This window comes from Plodia interpunctella, chromosome 5 (genome assembly GCF_027563975.2).
Source record: "Plodia interpunctella isolate USDA-ARS_2022_Savannah chromosome 5, ilPloInte3.2, whole genome shotgun sequence".
NCBI lineage: Eukaryota > Metazoa > Arthropoda > Insecta > Lepidoptera > Pyralidae > Plodia > Plodia interpunctella.
This window is the reverse complement of record NC_071298.1, coordinates 8,065,117-8,087,707: the sequence shown is the minus strand read 5'-3', so window position 1 is coordinate 8,087,707 and position 22,591 is coordinate 8,065,117. Positions and strand designations below refer to the sequence as shown.

General features: G+C 34.4%; 5 protein-coding genes across 5 annotated transcripts; 3 read left to right on the top strand and 2 right to left on the bottom strand.

Moving 5' to 3' along the window:
- The first annotated feature begins 324 nt into the window (after positions 1 to 324).
- LOC128670075 (mediator of RNA polymerase II transcription subunit 22-like) lies at positions 325 to 2,886 on the top strand. The gene is made up of 3 exons (XM_053745442.2): positions 325 to 752; positions 833 to 943; positions 1,472 to 2,886. Exons 1-3 carry the CDS (start codon positions 656 to 658, stop codon positions 1,687 to 1,689), a joined length of 426 nt encoding a protein of 141 aa, XP_053601417.1. The 5' UTR covers positions 325 to 655; the 3' UTR covers positions 1,690 to 2,886.
- A 193-nt stretch (positions 2,887 to 3,079) lies between these two features.
- On the bottom strand, positions 3,080 to 4,617 carry ND-ASHI (NADH dehydrogenase (ubiquinone) ASHI subunit). Its single transcript, XM_053745441.2, has 3 exons — positions 4,443 to 4,617; positions 4,151 to 4,368; positions 3,080 to 3,357 (listed from the first exon to the last, which is right to left on the bottom strand). The coding sequence occupies exons 1-3, from the start codon at positions 4,528 to 4,530 to the stop codon at positions 3,145 to 3,147; spliced, it is 519 nt and encodes a 172-aa protein (XP_053601416.1). The 5' UTR covers positions 4,531 to 4,617; the 3' UTR covers positions 3,080 to 3,144.
- An 839-nt stretch (positions 4,618 to 5,456) lies between these two features.
- On the top strand, positions 5,457 to 14,987 carry LOC128669826 (uncharacterized protein). The gene is made up of 7 exons (XM_053744972.2): positions 5,457 to 5,977; positions 6,239 to 6,424; positions 6,964 to 7,103; positions 8,623 to 8,732; positions 12,289 to 12,618; positions 12,891 to 13,078; positions 13,523 to 14,987. The coding sequence occupies exons 1-7, from the start codon at positions 5,765 to 5,767 to the stop codon at positions 14,306 to 14,308; spliced, it is 1,953 nt and encodes a 650-aa protein (XP_053600947.1). The 5' UTR covers positions 5,457 to 5,764; the 3' UTR covers positions 14,309 to 14,987.
- Positions 14,396 to 18,048, bottom strand: Agpat1 (1-Acylglycerol-3-phosphate O-acyltransferase 1). Its single transcript, XM_053744974.2, has 5 exons — positions 17,749 to 18,048; positions 17,515 to 17,648; positions 17,236 to 17,417; positions 16,855 to 17,020; positions 14,396 to 15,748 (listed from the first exon to the last, which is right to left on the bottom strand). The coding sequence occupies exons 1-5, from the start codon at positions 17,937 to 17,939 to the stop codon at positions 15,594 to 15,596; spliced, it is 828 nt and encodes a 275-aa protein (XP_053600949.1). The 5' UTR covers positions 17,940 to 18,048; the 3' UTR covers positions 14,396 to 15,593.
- Positions 18,049 to 18,971: 923 nt separating this feature from the next.
- RpL5 (Ribosomal protein L5) lies at positions 18,972 to 21,464 on the top strand. The gene is made up of 7 exons (XM_053744973.2): positions 18,972 to 19,109; positions 19,582 to 19,695; positions 19,781 to 19,930; positions 20,178 to 20,338; positions 20,494 to 20,652; positions 20,874 to 20,991; positions 21,232 to 21,464. Exons 1-7 carry the CDS (start codon positions 19,107 to 19,109, stop codon positions 21,424 to 21,426), a joined length of 900 nt encoding a protein of 299 aa, XP_053600948.1. The 5' UTR covers positions 18,972 to 19,106; the 3' UTR covers positions 21,427 to 21,464.
- Positions 21,465 to 22,591: the final 1,127 nt, after the last annotated feature.

Here is a 22,591-nt window from a genome sequence, read left to right as displayed (position 1 = left end):
CGTGGGCGTCTAAGGGTGTAGAGAGGTGAGTCTGCGGGGCGCGAAATCATGGTAATTCAGTCTGACGCCCCCGGCGTCATGACATTATTATTATTAATAATATGTAAAATTGAGAGCATTATTGATTATAGACTAAGTTTAGATTACTACATCACTATACTTTGAAAATAAAAAGTAAATAGCTTTCATTCTACATCATACGTCTGGTTATGATTATGACTAAGTACCTACCTATTACTACTACCTCCCTACCCGCGATCATCTGGCAATATCTTAGAATAGGGCAATACTGATTCACTCACATCCGTCATTGTCAGTTCGACACTGGTAAAAATAAGCTCTATTGAAGAAGTTTGATAGCCACAAAGAAGAAGTCATTGTCAATGATTGATTGACAAATGAAACTGTCATGTCCTATTTTTCTTTGGTCATTGCCCTGCTTGTTTACTTGTCTATAGAATTTCACAGATTACTTGTTCTATTAACTTGCATTAGATATGAATTTTAATTTGCATTAGATGTGAACTCCATTTATATGCAATGTACGCCATTTATGTGTTTAATATATAGCTAACCAATTTGCCTTATAAAGACAGCACAACAGTGTAGACATACAATACACTACTTTCTTCGTAACATAATAATAATTACAAAAATGCACAGGAACCTTCCTCAAAATAAAGAAGCATTGCTGAAATCATATACAACAAGACTTAAAGAAGATGTTAAAAGTATGCTCGAGAATTTTGAAGGTACTTTGAACTTACTAGGTGCATGATTATAATTTTGTATTTATTGTCAGTGAATAAATTGCACGTATATTCTGTTTTAGAAATAATACGTTTAGCTAAAGGCGAGAGAGGGGAAAATGAATCTCAACTGAATAGAATGACTCAAATAGAGCAAGATACATTTGAGATGCAAGTCCGGGCTGCTAATATAGGTAAATATAATATTATTAGGTAATTAATATTTAAACATCTACCTTACGAACCGGTGCAAACGCGCCGGTCTAATTCTGCGCGATGTGTATACAGCATGTCATTGCACTCAAAAATAAATTTTTTAAAAAATTCACCCAAAGTGCTCTGAAGCCTTGTCAAAAATTTAGAAGGAAAAAAAATTACAAATTGTTTAGCTCATTAAAGATGTTGCCTTGCAGCAAGTGTCCAAAAGCTGGCAGCACTACCAATGTCAATCCATACTTCCATAGGTACTACAATATTATAAAGAGAAAAAAATGTATTTTTGTAATGAATAAACTCAAAAACTACCGGCCAGAATTAAATGAAATTACAGAGATAGACAAAACCTTCAAGAGTAACATAGGATACTTTTAATTGTGGTTTTACCAAAGCAAAGCCAGGGCGGGTTGTTAGGTTACATTTCGCATTGCATTGCAATGTTTGGGTACCTTATAATGAAGTATTTTTTTTTTACCAAATTTATCTAATAATTTTGAATATTTCAGTACGAGCTGGAGAATCTTTAATGAAGTTAGTATCAGATATCAAACAGTATTTAATATTGAATGACTTTCCTTCAGTCAACGAGGCAATCACACAGAATTCTAAACTTTTCCGAACAAAACAACAGGAATGTGACCAGAAATTGATGTCCTTGAGAGATGAAATTGCAGCTGACCTATATGATTTGGAAGATGAATATTTTACTAGTATTTATAAGTGAAATACAAATTCATTATATTTATACAACAACAAACCAGTTTTGTGGTTTTTGTTTTCTTTTTCAGTGTGCAAGGGCATTGAGTGAGCACCCTCACAAGTTTAATAACTGTGGCATTCCAAGTTTAGGCACCACTTACATGATATTGAGTTAAGGCTGTATTAAGATAGTTAAATAGTTGATTCATCAAAGTTATAAGTTGTTAAAGTTGTTGGTTGATGGAATAAAAACACAATTAATATTATTCACATTTATTGTAAATTAAAATTCAATGTTTACTGTTACAAAAATCAAACTGTTGGGATGCGGACATTGAGTTCTAGTTACTAAACATACAATTGCATTTTTATCATGTTGAGTTAGAGTCATTTATTGTATGAAAACATGCAAATGTTGCATTAAAATCGATTAAATTTGCAAAATGCCAATTTTCCATATAATCACAAATATCTCAGAATCTATAATTTGCCCAGTGGTACCCTTTTGCATGGAACGCCACATATAATTACCATGTCGCAAAAAATCTGAAAAAAATTGTATACTTACCCGATCTCACAAATTTGTAACTCCAAGATCTTACTAATCTCCTATCCTCTGAGAACTGAGTGAGCCCACACACATTTGACTATTTATCTCTTTTGTAATGTTTTTACAAATTGTAAGATTGGGTTTACACATTTTTCAGGGCTTTTACTAAATAGTAAAATTACATTTATTAAATTTGTGAGGTTCCTCATACACAATTTGTTTCAAACACTTGTTATTCTTTGGTTTTAAACACCTTTTAATGTATAGCTTAATCAAAGATTAATCTGTATTGATTTCTTTTCTTCTTGTTCATAATCCTATTAATATTATAAATGCGAAAGTTTGTTACTCTTTCACGCAAAATCTTCTGGACCGGTTGTTATGAAATTTGGTACATGGGTATAATATAATCTGGAATAACACATGGTACTTTTTATTCCGAAACTCCCACGGGAGCAAAGCCCCGGGGCGCAGCTAGTATTACAATAATGTAGATTAATATTAGTACTTAAGTTAGGATTTGCCTTAGCTGCGACTGTTGTATATGTACATAATAATAATTATTTGTCAATAAGTTTAACTGTAATCAACAATCTTAATTTCTACACACAGCATCAAGCTGAATAATAAAAAATAAGATTTTTTTTCAATAAAAACATTGCCATCTTTGTAGCTAATTTTTATTTTTTTATCATTTAAAAGAACATAAATAAATAATAATAATAAATTATTTAAATAAACCACTCCTTGCTTATGGCATGTACAGTTCAGTTATCCAGTTAAGCAGACTTTAATTTTGGATAATAGTACTTTAAATTCACGTGGAAGACGCGGGTAAACCCTAAATTGATGAAATAAATAACCATTATATTATACACAATACTTTATGTGGCTAGTGTCTAACAAATCATATTAAACAATGGATTGCATCTATTTAGGTGCAAACAAATAGTGGGGTCCATCATTAGGATATTGCTTGCAAGTGACTGGTCTCCCAATTTTGTAATCTTCCAAAAATAAGTATAACGCAAATGATCCTCCAATCATTCCTAAGAACCATAAGGCTTGATGTAAAACAGAGAACCTTGGTTTCATACTAATATCATAACGATCTTCTCCAATAAGCTCAGAGATAGCATGCATCTGAAAAATAAATTTTGTATTGAGTATTACTTTGTTTCTAATCTATACTATTATTATAAAGAGGGGTAACAGTCTAGTTACTTAAAAGATAAAATATGACAAAAAAAATTTACAGATCTTGACAAATTAAGAACCTCCTCCTTTTTTGGTAGGTTAAAAATCAAAATAAATTTTTAATTAAATAATTATTGAAATAAAATATTATTTATGGAAATTTGTTACAAATAAATTATTGCAGCTAAGAAATTATTATCTGTACATAAAAAATATTCAATTTGTGTAATAAGTAGCCTGTCACTCTCCAACTATTCCACACCAAATATTCCACTACTTTGTTTTGATATGAACAAAGAAGGAATGTATAGGCCCGTACTGGCTTCATTCAGGTAAAATCATAATAAATTATATACAAGTACTTAAACCTTCCTCGAATCAGACTATTTAAAAGAATCGAAATCTGTTGCTTCTCTCTATGTATGTGGATGTTTATCCTAACTAATATTATAAATGCTAAAGTAAGTTTGTTACCTCTTCACACATTTTCTAAGGAACCGATACGAAATTTGGTATACGAAAATAACCTAGAATAACACATAGGGTACTTTTTATCCTGAAATTCCCATGGGAGTGAAGCCCCAGACAGCTAGTAGTATATATAGCTAGATTAAATATTTATGTACAGTTTTTATTGTATGCAAAATAGGTTACAGCCATGCAGCTAAAGCATCTCTATCTGGCAGTGTAGAAGATTTTTACAGTCAATATAAACATTATGAAATCATTATTATCAAACCGGTTCATTGAAGTTTCTTTTCAGTTCTGGGCAGTCATATGGATAAAATGGATCTTTGGAGTCTGCTCCAATATCAGGTAGCTTGGGGTAGTCTCCATAACCCATTTCCTCTGGATAAGGTTGGTATTCCTCGGGTATCATCCCATACTTTTTAGCTGCAGCAGCTCGCTCTTCCATAGTCCTGGGATAAGGGCCAGGCTTGTATTGATAATTCCAGTCTGAAAATATCGTATGACGTAACTAACAGTCATTTTATACTACTTATAGAGTATTTTACAGAAAATATCCTTACGATTTCGTACAGCATTACAAAATATTCCAACCGTTTTACGAACGGTGTTAGGATTCGAAAAAATGCCCTTTTTCAATAACGAACTCATTATGCTGGAAAAATAAATTCAGACCAATTTTTTTATTTCTTTTATTAGGTACCTTTCATTCATTAGGTAATTTCCTGGTTTCTTGAAGTTGACACTTGACAGCCGCGCCGCGCGCTAGCAAAGCCATCGTCGGTTTTAAGACCGCGCGGACTTTCCTCGTAGGAGGATCACCCCTACTCAGTTCAGCGTTGCCCAATCATAGTCCTACTAAATATTATAAATGCGAAAGTTTGTGAGGATGTGTGTATGTATGTTTGTTACTCTTTCACCCAAAATCTACTTAACAGAGTGTTATGAAATTTGTTACACGGGTAGAATATAACCTGGAATAATACATAGGGTACATTTTATCCCAAAATTCCCATGGGAGCGAAGCCCCGGGGCGAAGCTAGTTGTCTATAAAGTTTTTTTGTCTCCAACATAGATTTAGAAGGGCCCGGCAAGGAATTAGTAGCTACTTTGTACGAAGTATTTAGGTACTAAATCGTCCGGTCTCCGAGTCTCCGAGCAAAATATATAAAAAAATCAATACATTGTCAATGTCAAAACATAGGTGACGGGTAGGTACCCAGGGTTGCCAAAATATTATTCTGGTTTTGTAAGGATTACTTTTGACCACATCAGGTTACTTCTAGATTACATTAACTATAGTCAAAAGGCAAACCATATATCATACATTTTGAAACTGCCATTAATAAATGCCTACAAAGAATTTTCGATAATTCTTCTAGGTATGTAAAACTTGATAAGTGGTTATTTTATGTGCCAAATCGTGCAGAAATCGGAATATACATCACCTACGATCTACATACTTCATAGTTATTTGCATGCTCTTTTATTACATGTATTTTCACTGAAAAAAAAAAAGGTTTTTTAGTTATTATTAGGCAACTTAAGATAGGACCCGGCTGGCAACATTAGCTACTAATTGCCAAAGTAAGTGCCTATGCCAAAATTGCCAAACCAAAATCCAATTTCTAATGGGTGTCACCTAAAGTATAAATTCATTATAAATCAGCGAAATAAAGTGATAACACATGTTAATTAATCTTTGATTGACCAATGGGAACTCTTTCTATAATGTTGTCCTGTGTAGTGTAGAAATGTGTATTGTGATGTGAACTTGAAACTGCGGACAAGATTTGTTAATTTGTTTTTAGTTATACATTTCTTGTACCTATGAATACATACCTACATTTTTAGGCATGAATATGTAATAATTAATTTTCAATTCATGATGGGGAATGAAAATTCTCAATTGTCAGGCCTAGAAGTTGAGGAAAAGGCTGTAGAGATAACAGATTTCTGGTCACAATATCAGGCCACTATAAAAGATAGTTGTCGATATTTTAGTTTAAAGGGTGATGGTTCAGTATCCGTATTCAAAGGACAAGCAGCATTGGGACCACTATGGGCAGTTTCTACGCCACTGGAAAAGTTTTCTAATGTAAGAACAAATTGGAATATTATAGAAATTTCCATTATCATGAAATTAATCCTAACTAATATTACAAATGCAAAAATAAGTTTGTTACCTCTTCACACTGTATCTACTCAACCTATGTTTTTGAAATTTGGCATAGATGTAGTTTATATTATATAAGGTGGTGCTTTTCAGTCCGGAAAATTTATGTGAGTGAAGCCATGGGCATGGGCAACAGCTAGTCATCAATGAAGTGATGAAATACAAATGTATTTTTAATTTCAGAATTTACTTAAGTATCGGCACCCATGTATAGTTCGGTACATATCAGCATGGCAACAAAGATCTACTCTTCATTTAGCCACAGAGTATGTGCAACCTCTTTCTCAAGTTTTAACAGCTCAGACTCCACTTCAAAAATGTATTGGACTTAACAATATTCTAAGAGCATTGGTATTTTTACATGAACAGGTAATATTGTTAAATACATACTTTTAATTTATAATTATGTATAATTTCCATAATTACTTATAAGACTCTTTTTTGGCTTGCATTGGCCTGTCACATATATGTATATATATGTAATATATATATATGTGACAGGTAAGTATGTTTCTCCCAATTACACTTTTCTGATATCCATCTTATAAAAAGAAGGCCTGTATGAATGCAATAATAACTCAAAACTACTGGACAATTTTTTTTTATGGTTTCATTCCTGAGAATGTTTAGATGTGTAATTTATTGTGGTTTTACCAGAGCAAAGATGAGACGGAGTGCAGGCTGCTATCTAACTTTAAATAAAATTTCTGATTTGGGACTCTGTCTGGCAAGAATGTGTCTAGCCAAGATGGAGTTTAGGCTACAGATATACAGTTGTTGAATGTGCCATTCTTGAAGGAGCCAGCCCTTTCTAAGCTAAGAAGCAACAAATGTGCAGAGCATTCTATGCACATTTGCTCCTTCAAGGAAAATGGATTGATTATAAATATTATTTAATGATATTTCAGGGTGGTATGTCACATAATAATGTAAGTGTGTCAGCAATATATGTGACAGGTGATGGCCAATGGAAACTAGGCGGGTTGCAATATTTGTGCCCCTTCACTGAACTGACCTCTGCATACTTAAAACATGCTAGAATACACAGGTAAGATATAATCACGTTTTAATCACGGAATAATAAACTTCACATGGAAGGGACATGTGGGCGGGTCGCGCGTGCCAATGTTAAGTCTAGGGAGACTTAACTCGACTCAGTCCACAGGCTAAATGGTTTGTGCAGTCCACACACTTTGTGCCACAGGCTTTATGGTTGCTCACTAGCAAATAAAGCACTCTTTATGACGTATGTATCTGACGTCTTCGATTACAAAAAAACACACAAAATGACTCTATGTTCTGTTCTAAAGTGCAAAAATAATTGTGGGTTCAACCCCAGGTCTGGTCAGGTTCAGTTCAGATTGACCAGGGTCTTGTATATATAATACTAACATTTGCCCGCGGTTTCGCCCGCGTGAATATGCATCCTAAATCGTAGTCCGTACTGTAACCGTAGTAAAATTTTATTGTATTCAGTAAGACTGGTAAAAGTCTTTTCACATTCATGCTACGTGTCTCGTCCTGCAACGTTTTCCACTCCCGTTACAGCAAACCCTCTTTTATTTTCGACACGTCCTCTTTTTTATTAACCACAAACGTACCTAAACCGAAAAATTCATGTTACTTTCTTAAAAATAATGAGATTTCATTTATACTTTCACCCACTATTGATATACACACTTGACGACCTCCGTGGCCTAATGGTCATCATGCCGGACTGCTGCACTGGAGGTCCCGGGTTCGGTCCCCGGTCAGGTTAACATGGAAAATGATATTTTTTAAATTGACCTTGGTCTTGGATGTTTATCTATAATATGTTATAGAATATAGTATCGTTGAGCTAGTATCCCATAACACAAGTTTCGAACTTACTTTGGGGCTAGCTCAATCTGTGTCATTTATTTATCACCCCCATAACAGGAATGTAATTTTCAAAGTTAACGGAATATTATTTTTCACTAAATACAATTTTTGTGTCTAAAATTTCACGTATCTCACTTAAAACATGACTAAGTTTGATATATTGAAACTTGCAGCCCCAATTCAACCCATATGGGGTTGCAATTTTCAAAATCCCATTATTGAAGTATTATTTTTTACTAATCTAAAATTATGTCTCACCTCAAAAGTGACGAATTTTCACGATGGAATTTGCAAAAATCCTGTATTAGCGGACGTCTTCTTGTCACAATCTACCTTCTTGCCAAATTGCCAAATTTAATCTTCGTCGGCGCAGTAGTTTTAAGATTCGCGGGATTTGCGTCAGTTTGAACGAAGCTTCAGTGTTTTTCGCTTTTATAGGTAGCTAGCTTTTGCCCGCGACTTCGCCCGCTAATTTTTCCCACGGGAGCCGTTATTTTTCCGGGATGAAAGGTACCCTATGTCCTTCTCCATACTTAAAACTATATGTATGCACAATTTCAAGAAGATTGGTTGAGTAGATAGAGCGTGAAGAGGTAACAAATAAAGAAACAAACAAACTTACTTTCGCATTTATAATATTACAATTAGGATTAGAAGCAATAGTCACAACTATTCTCATGTATGATGTGTATGATTTGTTTTAGATATGACAAAGCTGTAGATCCTAATGAAGATTCCTGTGAGCTGAATTCCAAAATTGATCAATATGGTTTTGCTGTTCTAGTAGAAGATGTTTACAAGAATAATAAAGATGGTAATATGTTTTCCAATTTATCCCTGTTCAATGATTCGACATAACGACTTTGCTAACAATAATAATGATCTTTCATATTGAAAGTGTTTAATACTAGCTTTTGCCTGCGGCTTCGCCTGCATAAATTTCCCACGGTAACATTTAATTTCCAAACCCTATATCCTCCATATTTCAAACTATATGTACCTATGAAAAATTTCAAGAAGATTGGTTGAGTTAGAGTGAAGAGCTAACAAACAAACTTACTTTCGTATTTATAATATTAGTTAGGATTAGATAAAATAAATATTACGATATTAGTTGAGATCGAAATGGAATAGGATTGAAAAAATCTGAAATTTATTTTGGAAACTAAACAAATTCTTAGCACTGGACACGCGCAAACATGCTACAGGCCATGGGAAAAGCATGACCGTTTCAGATGTGCTTCTGCAACCTTCTATGTTTGTCAATGGAAAATTAATGGTAATTATTGGGCTGGAAGCTAGAAGTGCTTTGTTCTGTGTCCATGACTGTATGAATGAATAAATAAAGCAATACAATATTGCAGAGTCATTCCTAGCAAATCCCACAGGAATAATACTTTTTGGTTGCCCTTCTTCGTACTCATGCGACTGATATGTGAAATTTCAAGATTTGTTAAGTAAATTAAATGTGAGGAGGTACAAACTACTTTGGTAGTTTGTACCTCCTCACATTTTATTTACAAACATTTATTGGCAGTCTTTTATCGCACATCCCACGGCAATGGATTTGGATAGTTTGGAAATGTAAATCTAAAATTCCATGGCGCTATAAATTGAAGAAGTTTCTTACAATCTTGCAACCCTTATTTCACGCCCTTAGGGAAAGAATTTCCAAAATTCCTTTCTTAGCGGACGTCTCCTATCCATAATATACCTTCCTGCCAAATGTAATCTTTATCGATTTGAAATTAACTAAGCGCATTTAGCGCCACCTATAAGAGACAGGTTTTTCGGAAATCGCCACGGGATTTGTTTTTTGTTGCCTCAGTAGCATCAAATCTGTCTTGATAATCGTCTAAGTACAAAGTATATTTGCAGAAATTTTGGAACGTCAGTCAACACCAATGAACTATTTATATGATAAACTTGGCTATGAATTTTAAAGGTGAATGCTCGTAAAGGACGAACGCGCCTTCTGAAATTAAGTTGGCTTCAAAAAACGTCGTTTGGAACGCGCTAGGCCTAGTTTTGATTGCGGATGTTCTCCATATAACAACTAGGCAAAGTTGAACTGCCACTGGAAAGTGGCAGTTCAACTTTGCCTGATGAACAACACATTCCTCTGGGCTCTCCGTGCCATTTCGAGGCAGCACATTGCGGGCATATAAGTATGTTTATTAAGCCAAGTTGAGAAAAGTCAATATATTTTATTGATATAGATCGAGAGGCAGTATCCAAACATGATTCTCTTTCAAAAGAGTCTCAAAGAATGTGATCTAGACAACGCTGTGAAGCTAAACGCTCATCACGATCCGGTCGACTTTCTGTCAACCTTCTCAAGCGTGCGTAGAAACGGAAGATAGATTAGGTAAATAAATAAATATATTAGGACAAATCAAGCAGATTGTGCTAGCCCCAAAGTAAGTTCTAGACTTGTGTTGTGGGATACTAACTCAACGATACTATATTTTATAACAAATACATATATAGATAAACATCTAAGACCCGGGCCTATCAGAAAAAATAATTTTCCCGAACAAATATGATAATAGTGCATGCTCGCAATAATCTCCTGCAACGCCTCATTACTACAAAATGGGGATCATCGCCGCAAGTTGTGTGGACCACTGGCGCTAGCTTTTTTAGCTGGCGAGTACGCGTGACCTGTATAGAGTCGCTCTGCACACCTAAAGCTAATGGATACGGCTTTAAATGAAACCTGCCAGATCATTACGGGTTGCCTGAAACTGACCCCGGTAAAGCTGCTGTATTCACTGGCTGGCATAGCGCCATCGCACGTCCGTAGGGGTGTGGCAAGTTCCTCAGAGAGGACCAAAATGGCTACTGGTACCCGGCACCCAATGTTTGGGTACATCCCTGTGCCACAAAGGCTAAAACGTCGCCATGGCTTCACCAAGTGTGTTTAGCCTTTGTCCTTGGAGCCATCAAAAGCAAGGTGCAACCTTTGGAGTGAAGGAGTCTCTCTGCCAAACCCATTTGTGCCACCAGTCGAGAGCCTTCCACCGGGGCATAAATTGCCATGGCCAACCTGGAAGTCCTTAAATAAACTTCGGACACAGGTTGGTCGGAGCAAAGAAAATATGTCCAGATGGAGGATCTCTGACGGCACTGATTTGAGCCGTTTGTGTGGTGCGTTGCAAACAATGGCCCATTTGATTACATGCCCTATGTGTCTAAATAAATGCACGCAGTAGGATCTAATGGCTGCCACCGACAACGCGATTAGGGTGGCTAATTTCTGGGCCGCAACAATTTAGTGTTACCATCGAAACGTTAAGAAGAAGATGACCCGACCGGGGATCGAACCCGGGACTTCTTGGTTCAGAGGCAAGAACTTTACCACTGTGCCACCGAGGTCGTCAAATCGATCGTCGTCGTTCGTTTTCGGAAAGGCATAGTTTTGATACCTTTAAGGCAAAAGAAAAATGTATAGTTTTATTCGAATTGAAAATCCAAAAGCTCCTATGTGCGTACCTATTTCGAGTTTGATAGATATAATTTCCAGGCGGACACTCGAATCGACATTGCTTTTTTTATGTCCTTGTGGCCCCATCTTGTATCAGATTAAAATTGAAGCGAATCAGCTTCTGTATTCAGTGGTGAAAGTTCGATGGCGAGAGTAAAATAAACTGTATATTTTTTCTTACAAAAAAATAACTTAATGGGAACTATAATTATTATATATTTGACGATTTTATTTTCAATTTTATGAGTTCACATGTGGCGCCATCTATTATCAGGTAGTAAAACTTATTATCCGTATTTTTCTTAACTAAAAGTAAAATTTTCGAAACTAATACTTATACAATAAATAATTACAAACTTGTTTTTGAAACTTCAACCTAAAGATGAACGTAAATCTAAAATTGTACGTGTCTCACTTCAAAAATAACAAAAGTTTCATACTAATTTCTACACCCTATTTCTCCCCTTTCGGGATAGAATTTTAGGATACAAAGTAGTCTATATTCTAATCCAGGCCACATTCTATCTCTGTGCCGAATTTCATGTATTCATTCAGTAGATTTTGTGTGATGCGCGTACAAATAGACAGACAGAAAAATATACTAAAAAAAATTGTTTTCGCTTCTATTGACCCTAAATAATCCTCTCCTATTTATTTTTCGTAAATATCTCCTATGTACAGACAGTTACAGTTTTATTATAAGTATAGATAATTTAAAATCGTACAAGTACCTCGATACCTATATAAAAAGAAGTAACAACATATTAATCACTCAATGCTACACACACAGATAGATACTGCGCTAGCAAAGCAGAATTCGAAAAACAGTTTCGCCACAATATGATTTTTCAATTTCTGCGTCCTAATCATTATTATTTTGCAGATGAAGTACCACATTTGAGAGAATTCAAGAGATACTGCCAGGAACTATTGCAGCATCGCGATCCCGCGCATAGACCAAACTTACCAATTGTACTTCAACACAATTTCTTCAATCATGAATTTATAACTATCTACAAGTTCTTAAATTTCTTACCATTGAAAACTGAAGAAGAAAAATGTCAGTTCTTTAGTAATATTTTAGAGAATCTAAAATGTTATGATGAGGAAACTGTTGCTAAGCAACTTGGCGGTCTGCTTCTGTCCAGATTAACTATGTTGGATCAAACTGCTCGGAAAAATGTTATACCATATATTCTCAAACCAAAAAATGGTAAACTATATTTCATTTACTTTTCTTTGTTCAGTTTTCCCAACAAAAAAGTCAACACTTCCAACAAAATTACAGGTTTTTTTGTTAAAGTATAAACTTTCTATCAGATATAATGTTCCCATCTAAATATCAATAAAATAGAAGAGTTAACAAAAAAAACCTGTAATTTTGTTGGAAGTGTTGACTTTTTTGTTGGGAAAACTGAACAATTTCGCATTTATATGCGAACTTCTAACTTGATTATATAAGTAATGACGATATATTTTTCACAGATCGATCTCAAAATGAAAAAAATACTGGATTTTTTAGACTTGAAATCTTCAAAGAACATGTGAAGCCTAGATTGATGCAATTATTTGGAGTGAGGGACAGCCAAATTAGATTTTTGTTGCTATCTCACTTCTCAAAATTTGTTCACGTCTTTTCACACGATGAGTTGTCTCAACACATTCTGCCAGAAGTATGTGTGATTTATTTTACTTTTTTAGCTCGTTTTGACGTGACAACGTCTTAAATTAGGTTGCGGCTGGGAGTCACTTATGAAAAAGTGTAACGCCCGGTAACGTTACGATGAGTCACCGAACGAGAGAGAGGCCCGCCGAATGCCTTGCGTCTCTCTCCCACTCAACTATGATCGGTCTGCCGCGCGCGTAAAAAGACATTGTCACGTAAAATCTTCGCCCGTAAAACCGACTTTACAGGCAACCATTTTATCCCACTGCAGTGGAAATGTGGCCTGGAAATGCTTCGCTTTTACCTGGTATTTTTGTGAATAAGACAGTTGACTTTTGTGAATAAAAAGAAATTGATATGGACCCTCTATATTACATGACCATATTGATTTATCAATTGAATTGTTATAATATAAAAACTAAGGTTGTTGAGATACCTTTTTAATTTTCAGTTACTTCTTGGCATCAAAGACACTGACGACAACTTAGTATCTGCCACGCTGATATGTTTGAGTGAATTAGTGCCAATATTAGGAGCTAGCACTGTGATTGGCGGTCAAAGATCTAAGTTCTTTACAGACGGGAGACCTAATTCGAAGACAACATCTGACAAACTTTACGAAAAAGAAACATTTCCAGCAAAAATACCATTACGAGATTTACCATGTTCTGAAGATACATTTAATCTTGATGGCATTGAACAACCTGTATACATGGAAACATTCATAGAAAGGCCATCCCCTGTTGGAGGTGAATCTATAGATGATGAGATTTTAGAATCGGCTGCAAACAAAGCAAACAGTGAAGAAGACTGGAGTGATTGGGACAACACCAACCATAAACTCGTATTAGTAGAATCGGAGGATGTCAATGGTTTGATCCCTAATACTGAGCATGAACAGATACATCTGAATGGGAGTTCAATGAATGCCTCCAATAATCCTTTAACGAAAATCAGCAGTGCAAGATCATCCCTTCTTCAAAAGGCTGCTTTGGAAGCAAAGAAAAATATTGTAGACATTTCCGAGTTGGACATTAAAAATCAAAAGATAGACAGCCGTAAAAAAAGTAATGAAGATTTTGATTTCTTTGCAGATATGAAACCTGTTATAGAAAAACCTACTGTTGTGGATGTTGCTCAAAACGATTTAATTCAGAACTTTACTAGCAAGTTGAATTTTGTTCCAGAAAGTCATGAAGACGAAAATGAAGGTTGGGGAGAGTCGTGGAATGATTAAAGAAATAATATTTGTATAAAGCCTCAGTGTAAATGTAGATAGGTACATACACAAAAACATTCATCAATATAAATAAAACCAAGCAGATTTCAGTTAAGTGCATTTATTTGCACAAAATTTCTACAAGCCATTTCAGTATAATTCATACTATTTGATGTAGATTGTACATATCAATTTAGTTTGTAACCCTGGTACAGTGTGATACAAATGGGACATTGGTAAAATTAGCACTAAAAGACTCTAACACGGTTATACTCAGTAGTTGGGTCGCTGCGGTTTTTTTTTTATTTACCAGTTTATGTACATGTACACGAACAGATTATATAGGAAAAATAAAAAGTGGAATAGGTACTGCTTATTTCTAAAGAAATCTCTTCCAACAGACCCGAGAGGAAGAAATTTTACTCAAATTTCATTTACACAAGTAAATTAAATTTGAATAAAATCATCACCCAAGAAGAGTGGTATCGAGTGATGTTGCACTAGGATGTACTACAACTTACATTTATGTAATTTCAAAGTACAACAATATAATGAAATGTTATACCTAAAGATTTTTGAGAATTAAGTATAAGATTAAAATATTTAATATATAACTTTATCTGTGAATGCACTCTCAAAAAATGTGTTTCTCGCTCATTCATTATTTTTAATAAAGATTATTATTTATCAATGCAAATGAGATGAAGTTTTATTAACATTCTCGAATTAATTTGCTTTCATTTATTGTGACAATTTATACAACCCTGTTTTATTATGAAAATGTAGAATTGATGTATGATGAATGACTAGAAAACTTGCTAACACTCTCACAACCTCACCATTAAAGACACTTATGTAAGTATATTACACAGCCAAAAATGATAAATGTACATATTTCATTCATTTTAAACTAAAGCAAAATGGATTATTTCCATGTGTAGGAAAGTGACAAAGTATGTTAGTGAGATTTTTTAACTTACTTTAATTAAATAATTTGGGCTATAAAAAGCTCATTGACTAGATTTTCTAAGAGCATAATTTTATAAGAAAAATTAATAACAATCATTGTAAAGTAAAACTTAGAACTATAATAATACTAATGAGTAAATAATACTATCTCATTAATCAACAAGGAATATAAACCAAACAGGTACTATGTGACTAGAAAAAAATGATTGTAAAAACTAGTATACCAGGAGGACATCAATATTTTTCTTAGGTAATATTCATTAGGGTAAATCTCTGTTTATGGAATTGTTTTACATTTTTTACATATTTTACTCTTACAAAAGAGGAAGTGTAATTATACAACAACTTTGTTCTGTATTACTAAATCTTTGGAGCTTTCGTTGAAAACTTCAATCATTTGGTCTCGAGCCTGCTCAGAGAGTGCATCTAAGTCATCACGAGTCAGCCCTTTAGTAGGAATTGGAGGCAAAGTTGTTATCACCACTTTTCCTGAAATATAAGAAAAATATTTTAGTTAAGTAAGTTACATAAGACTTCGGAGCAAACATCAATGGAATTAATCTGAACCATCTTCACTGATGACTTGGTGCTCCTTGCAACTGATCCTCTGACCTTAGAAAAAATGCTACAAGACCTTGCAATAAAGAGCAAAGAAGTAGGGCTCACCCTAAGTAAAACAAAAACTAAGGTGATGACTAACAGCATCAAGCATACAATCTTGGTACAGGTGAGCCAATTGAATATGTCAACTCATACATATATATCTGGGACAGATTGCATGTTTCAGGGACCAGATGGTTACAGAAATAGAAAGAAGAATAACAAATACATGCAAAGTATTCTGGTTACTCAAGAATATATTGACAAGCAAATATTACTGTATCACCATCAAAAGAAAAATATTTAACAACTATATACTACCAATTATGACCTATGGATATGAAACTTGGGCTATTACACAGAAAAACTTAAAAAACCTTCATTACACGTCAGAGAACCATCCTGGGATTTTAGGCACAAAAAGCGAGTAGATCTAAGAAAAATTACTAAGATTAAGAATGTTGGTAAGAGAGCCAGGACACAAACATGGAGATGGACAGGACACATGAGAGATTGGAGACAAAAATGATCAGTGATAATATCAGAATGGACCCCACGCTTCAAGGCAAAAAGGAAAAGAGGGTGACCTAGAAAGAGATGGTCAGATGATCTCCAAAAGGCTGCTGGTACCTTATGGGTCAGACTTGCAAAAGATAGGAAAATATGGAAAGATTTGGAGGAGGCCTATGTGTCAGAAGGACACACTGAGAAATGAAACCCCATGTGAACTGATGTGTAAATCTTTCAGCATTAAAGGCTATTGAATTAAATTGTTACATAAGTAAGTTTATTTTATGACTTTGATGGTTAGTTTAAATTATGATGCTGTGAGGCCATATTCAATAGAATTTGCCAAAAAGTATGTTTTGTTTTACAAGGGAATTTCAGGATAACATTATTAATCAGTTAGTGTATGTTACAAAGATTGGTAGTTAGTTATTAGTACTTAACATACTAAACTTCTTATACCTACTTATATTACCAATTACTTATACCTGGTTCAAATGTCTTTGTTTCATTATCAAGAAAATAATATTGGCTAAACACAACAGGCATAATTGGGATCTGTGCATCAATTGCCAAGTAAAATGCTCCTTTTTTGAAGGGTTGTATACTGCCCTTGTTAAATCTTGCTCCTTCAGGAAATACCCACAGTTTTGTCTGAAAATATAAATACATAGGTATAAAGTTGAATAAAATATAAGAAACAGCACAGTATGAGACAATTTTTTGTTTTATGGTAGCATGTGCTGACAATGAGTGTTCAAATCCTTATGAACACTGATATAGTCATATTGGTGAATGTGTAATAAATTGTGTCCATGCAAATTGTGGTGCACGCAGTCACTGACCATACCAGACCTAAGTGTATTTACCTTTTCTTGTTTCACTCTCTCTGTGGCATCTCTCATTAGCTTTCGTGCTTTATCAGTTTTAAGACGATCAATGAAAACAAGTCCAGAGAGCCATGCTCCAAATCCGAATGCACCAGTAAACATAAGTGGTCGCTTTGCAACCACAGTACATCGTTTCATGCGAGGCCACATCTCAAACATTCCTGTTTCAATAAGAAAATTATTTAGTAGTATGACAATTAAAAAATAAATTATTGTTTTGACAGTAAATATTTCACATAATTATATTTATTTATTTACCTAAAATATCTAGAGAACTCTGGTGGTTGGATATTACTATATAGCACTGTTCATTATCCCAGTGTTCCAAACCTCTTAATTCCCATTCTATACCAACTATATAAGACGCATAGCGACAAAATCTGGAAGCAACGCTGTACAAAGAGTGATTTATTAAAAATTTTAATATTTATAAAGCAATTAAATGTATACTAAAGTAAACGTAGACATGAACAAAAAAAATCAATAACTTACATTAGGTTTGTAACATCCCTTGGATATAACAACACCACTGGTAATAAAATAGTACAAGTAATTAAAACATATGCATAGTAAAGCAAAAATTTGAAATAATATCTGAAAAGGTTACTCTTTTCATATAAAAATGGCAAGGTAAATATAAAACCCGCCAAAAATAATTCAGGATATGAATACGAGGAAGCCATAGTTAGTGTAGGTACCTATCTAGGTAGGTAACGTTTAGTGTATACCTAGCGACTGTAACGAACGAGCGAAAGCGAAGATGAAGAGTTGAATTTTTGTTTACATTGACGTAGGGACTTGGTGACATTGACAGTGAAATAATCAATGTTGCAAGAGGTAAAATAAGGCCATACTGCGGAGCGTAACCTTGGATTTAGTAAGTAGTACCTACCTACTAATAGGGAGTATTACTGCACATTTATCCCGCCAGAGCGCAGCACTGTATTTTAGGTACACAAAAGCTTTACCGCCTTTTGCTCGATTAAAACGTTTCTTTTAGAGTACTTTATTAATCCTTTCATTATGTAAGCATTCGTTTGTGAAAATATACAACAATGTAGCATATTCGGGTGCCGATATATTGGGAAAAAACGTTTTCCATAAGATAAAAAAAACTTCGAAAACTATGGGATACGAATCACGCTGTAAAATTTTCGAGCCAGTAAACGGTCGCAAAGAAGCTCGGAACACTTCACACGTGAAGACTTATTAAAATATGGACTTCATACAATTAAGATCAGTTTATGACCACAGTTGACCATTTGGTCAACTGTGATCATAAACTGATATAAACTTGATGCAGATCATAATCTAAAATAGTCTTATAATTTTCAGTATAATCCACTAAATCCTTTCTTTTTTCTTTAAACTCGCACCACGATTGCGTAGAAGGTATTTTTGGTGGTAAATTAGCAACAATATTGAAAATTGGCACTTTTCTGATACGACACGTATCAGATACGCGGTTATATAGCGATCGGGGTGCATAATGAAGTGTATCATGATCGTGATCATTTTGCGTCCACACTAGCAACCATGATACGCGTCGATGCCACGCGACGGAGATATTATACGCGAAAATGATCAAGTGTGGACCTGCCTTAATACGCAGTTTTCGACGATGACGTGACGATGGCGAGACGTGACAAAAACCTTCAATGTAATGTTTTTATATCGACACGTCTTGGATCACCCGTGGATCCAAACCATAAAGAAACATGCCTACTATGGCAACATTGATTAACATAAAAATATGAAGCAAAACGTCAAAGGTGAAAAAAAAAATCTTTTTCGATTTGAAGGTGTTCTGTGCTCACGTTTGTGTCGCTGGGACACCGTAATTTATTAAAATGGTGAGCTTCGAAATATAAAAATATACGTGTGAAGATGACTCAGTGTAAATTGTGAAAGTTTATATTTAATTAATTAGTGATAGAAGTTTGTGATTAGTTCTATATTCTCTGATGAATTCAGGCATGTCACGTATATGCCTATGAAATTGCCTTTTATTGTAACCTACTATGAATTAAACCAAAATCTACAGTCGGCAGTAGATTTTGTTTAAAAATTTAGAAAATCTCTTTTCCTTACAACGATCTTGTAATGTTTTATTGAAATTGAATGATGAAACACCGACACATGCGCGTCATCTGATGCCTCAGGAGAAATTAAACTGATGTACAGTGCAGTGTTTTACTGTGTTGTAATTTTCGGTTTTGTTTTCGAATAAGGCGTTTATGATTATAAAGTGTCTCTGATAAACTCAAGACTGAAAATACTGTACCGTGAATAGCGATGTTTTCTAACCTCAAATCATTATTACAGGGCTTTGTGAAAGTAGTTAAGAACAAACAATACTTCAAGAGGTACCAGGTCAAATTCAAGAGGCGCCGTGAAGGAAAAACTGATTATTATGCCCGCAAACGTCTCATTGTTCAGGTAATGTTAATGTTGTAATATTAATGGCATATTTATTATATCCTTTTTAGGTATATAGCAACAGTAACAAATATTTACTTTTTAGGATAAGAACAAGTACAACACACCCAAGTACCGCCTCATTGTTCGCCTCTCCAACAAGGATGTGACTGCCCAGGTTGCCTATTCTCGCATTGAAGGAGACCATATTGTGTGCGCTGCTTATTCTCATGAACTGCCAAAGTATGGCATTAAAGTAAGTATTAAAAAAGAACAATTTCATTCATTAATTTAAAACTTGATTCTTATTTAATGTAAGATCAACAAAGACAAATTGAGTAATAATTATCATGATGATTTTGAACGGGCGGTCTGAAGTTGACGTACAATCACATAAATCATGTTGCCATATGTTCAATACTGATCAATTATAAGTAAAACAATCTTATGTAAAATTTTAATTGGTATGCAAAGTTTAAATTTATATTTTTTTTATGTATTAGGTCGGACTGACAAATTATGCGGCTGCTTACTGTACTGGGCTGCTGTTGGCACGCCGTCTTCTGCAGAGGCTGGGCCTCGACTCCCTCTACACTGGCCAAACTGATGTCACTGGAGATGAATACAATGTGGAACCAGTAGACAATGGCCCAGGTGCATTCAGGTATTGTGTTTATTGATGTTACAATTTCTATATTTTAATTTAGGTTGTTTAGAAGTGGATAATAATATTACCATTGATCTATGAAATAATATTATTGATTTGTAGCTTTACATTTGACTAAATCTGTTATTATTAAAATGTCCCTTTTTTTACAGATGTTACCTTGATGTAGGTTTAGCACGTACCACTACTGGGGCCAGAGTCTTTGGTGCCATGAAAGGTGCTGTTGATGGTGGTCTCAATGTTCCCCACTCTGTCAAGAGATTCCCTGGTTATGATGCTGAAATCAAGAAATTTAATGCTGAAGTTCATCGGTGTGTTTCTTTTTTGTTAACTTCTCAGCTCCATTCATCCACTAATTGCTAGAATCTCTGGTAATTAGGCAGCCCTATTGGAGCAACATCATATTGTAAAGTTTTTGGTTGTCGAAAAAAAAATATTTTTTTAAACCGATTTTGCAAACATTATTCTTCATTATATGCTACTAATGTGACAAATAATATTATTAAAATTATCATTTGTACATTTTTTTTAGGTCTCACATCTTTGGTTTACACATAGCAGAATACATGCGGAATCTAGAACAAGAAGATGAAGATTCATTCAAAAGACAATTTGGCAAATACATCAAACTTGGAGTAGCAGCAGATGCGGTAAGGTTAATCTTTATTTCTGTTGTACGTCCAATCAAATTACTGTTCCACCATTGTAAAGATAGGACAGTGTCGAAATTGGACTAAATTAAAAGCAGCGTAAGGAAAAACCTTTGATATCAAGTAGATTTTAAAATCGCTTTCACTGCTACATTCTTTTACTTGAATACATATATACATTTTTAGTTTTATATATATCCACATAGTCACACAACTTAATCCTTACAAATTGGTTACTAGATTGAAGGCATCTACAAGAAAGCCCATGAAGCCATCCGTGCAGACCCATCACACAAAAAGAAGAGTGAAAAGAAAGATCCTGCCAAACAGAAGCGCTGGAACAAGCGCAAGCTCACCCTCGCTGAGAGGAAGAACAGGATTAAGCAGAAGAAGGCGTCATTCATCAAAAGGCTGCAGGCTCAAGCTGAAGCTTAGTGTGGCTAATTTTAACAATAAAGCCACTTTTCACGGGATTTAAGTCTTTAATTGAATAGAAATTCGAACTTGTTGCCGATTGTAATCTGATTGATAATATCAATAGAGATTACGATTAATCCGTTTAAAAGTAATCTAACTAATGGGTGTGATGACACAGATATAAGAACATTACCTATGTTTTTATATATGTGGTGTGATCCAAATCCATCCTATTCACAACTTGTCTCATTCTCAACTCGCAACTTTTATACCTACCGTTCTTTGCTCGTATTGGGTCAGTGGCGTCGGTAACAAGTTATGTGTACCTACTCTCTTCAAATACAATAGTAATTTAAAACTAACCCCTCTAACCAAAATCACGAGATTAGTAGGTACAAAATAATCTTAATATTTTAAAATATTTTCTTTAAAAACAAGTATAAATAAATTATGTGATGGACCTCCAAGTTGGATTTTAGTGAACGCAGGGTATCACACCAAACTTCACGCCGCGTTTCGGTTTAAAATCTAGCATTTGCATGCAATAATATTTTACTACAAAAGAAAAAAGAGATTGAGAAATGGTTATAAATGTCGTCGTAATGACTGGGGATGGGCAAAAAAACAATATAAATCAGCGATATTATTTCCTTCGATATATCTATTTTCAGATACCTATCAAAATCGATATATTTTTTAAAGCTTGCTGTCTGCTCATGTATTTGACCAATCCAATTTCTAAAAAAAAAGTATGGAGGGTGTATAGGTTATTGCGCAGAACATATCGATATATCAAGAAATATCGGTGTTTTTTTAGTCAATATTTATCGATACATTTGAAAAATATCGATATTATTTGCCCATCCCTACTAATGAAACACTAGAAACATTTAATTTTTCAAAATAGGGTAGTGTAATAGTAGTACTATAGCGCTTTGCTTACATTATCGTTTATGGTTTGCTTAGCAGAGGGTTGACTCGAAAGTGGGATTCATTCCGCGAATCCAATCGTAATCTGATGAATCGAGTCCTAAAAGTTAGATTTCTAAAATATCGATTTTCTTAAGTTTCTATTTACAATGTTATTAAAAACAAGAAAGTAAGCATTAATACATAACGATCTCTTTGCAGTAAATCACGCAATTCTAAAATAACAATTATTTTTAAGACCATAATTATTTTA

Excerpts from the sequence above, each read along its gene's own strand:
- RpL5 (XM_053744973.2), top strand. Across the intron at positions 19,696-19,780 it reads GCAAACGTCTCATTGTTCAG|GATAAGAACAAGTACAACAC; the intron begins GTAATGTTAATG and ends TTTACTTTTTAG. Across the intron at positions 20,653-20,873 it reads TTTAATGCTGAAGTTCATCG|GTCTCACATCTTTGGTTTAC; the intron begins GTGTGTTTCTTT and ends CATTTTTTTTAG.
- LOC128669826 (XM_053744972.2), top strand. The coding sequence starts at position 5,765 with ATGATGGGGAATGAAAATTCTCAATTGTCAGGCCTAGAAGTTGAGGAA. Across the intron at positions 5,978-6,238 it reads CACTGGAAAAGTTTTCTAAT|AATTTACTTAAGTATCGGCA; the intron begins GTAAGAACAAAT and ends TTTTAATTTCAG. Across the intron at positions 8,733-12,288 it reads TTACAAGAATAATAAAGATG|ATGAAGTACCACATTTGAGA; the intron begins GTAATATGTTTT and ends ATTATTTTGCAG.
- Agpat1 (XM_053744974.2), bottom strand. The coding sequence starts at position 17,939 with ATGGCTTCCTCGTATTCATATCCTGAATTATTTTTGGCGGGTTTTATA. Across the intron at positions 17,649-17,748 it reads AGGGATGTTACAAACCTAAT|CGTTGCTTCCAGATTTTGTC; the intron begins GTAAGTTATTGA and ends CTCTTTGTACAG. Across the intron at positions 17,418-17,514 it reads GAGTTCTCTAGATATTTTAG|GAATGTTTGAGATGTGGCCT; the intron begins GTAAATAAATAA and ends TTATTGAAACAG.
- LOC128670075 (XM_053745442.2), top strand. The coding sequence starts at position 656 with ATGCACAGGAACCTTCCTCAAAATAAAGAAGCATTGCTGAAATCATAT. Across the intron at positions 753-832 it reads TATGCTCGAGAATTTTGAAG|AAATAATACGTTTAGCTAAA; the intron begins GTACTTTGAACT and ends ATTCTGTTTTAG. Across the intron at positions 944-1,471 it reads AGTCCGGGCTGCTAATATAG|TACGAGCTGGAGAATCTTTA; the intron begins GTAAATATAATA and ends TGAATATTTCAG.
- ND-ASHI (XM_053745441.2), bottom strand. The coding sequence starts at position 4,530 with ATGAGTTCGTTATTGAAAAAGGGCATTTTTTCGAATCCTAACACCGTT. Across the intron at positions 4,369-4,442 it reads TTGTAATGCTGTACGAAATC|ACTGGAATTATCAATACAAG; the intron begins GTAAGGATATTT and ends CGATATTTTCAG. Across the intron at positions 3,358-4,150 it reads AAAGAAACTTCAATGAACCG|ATGCATGCTATCTCTGAGCT; the intron begins GTTTGATAATAA and ends TTTATTTTTCAG.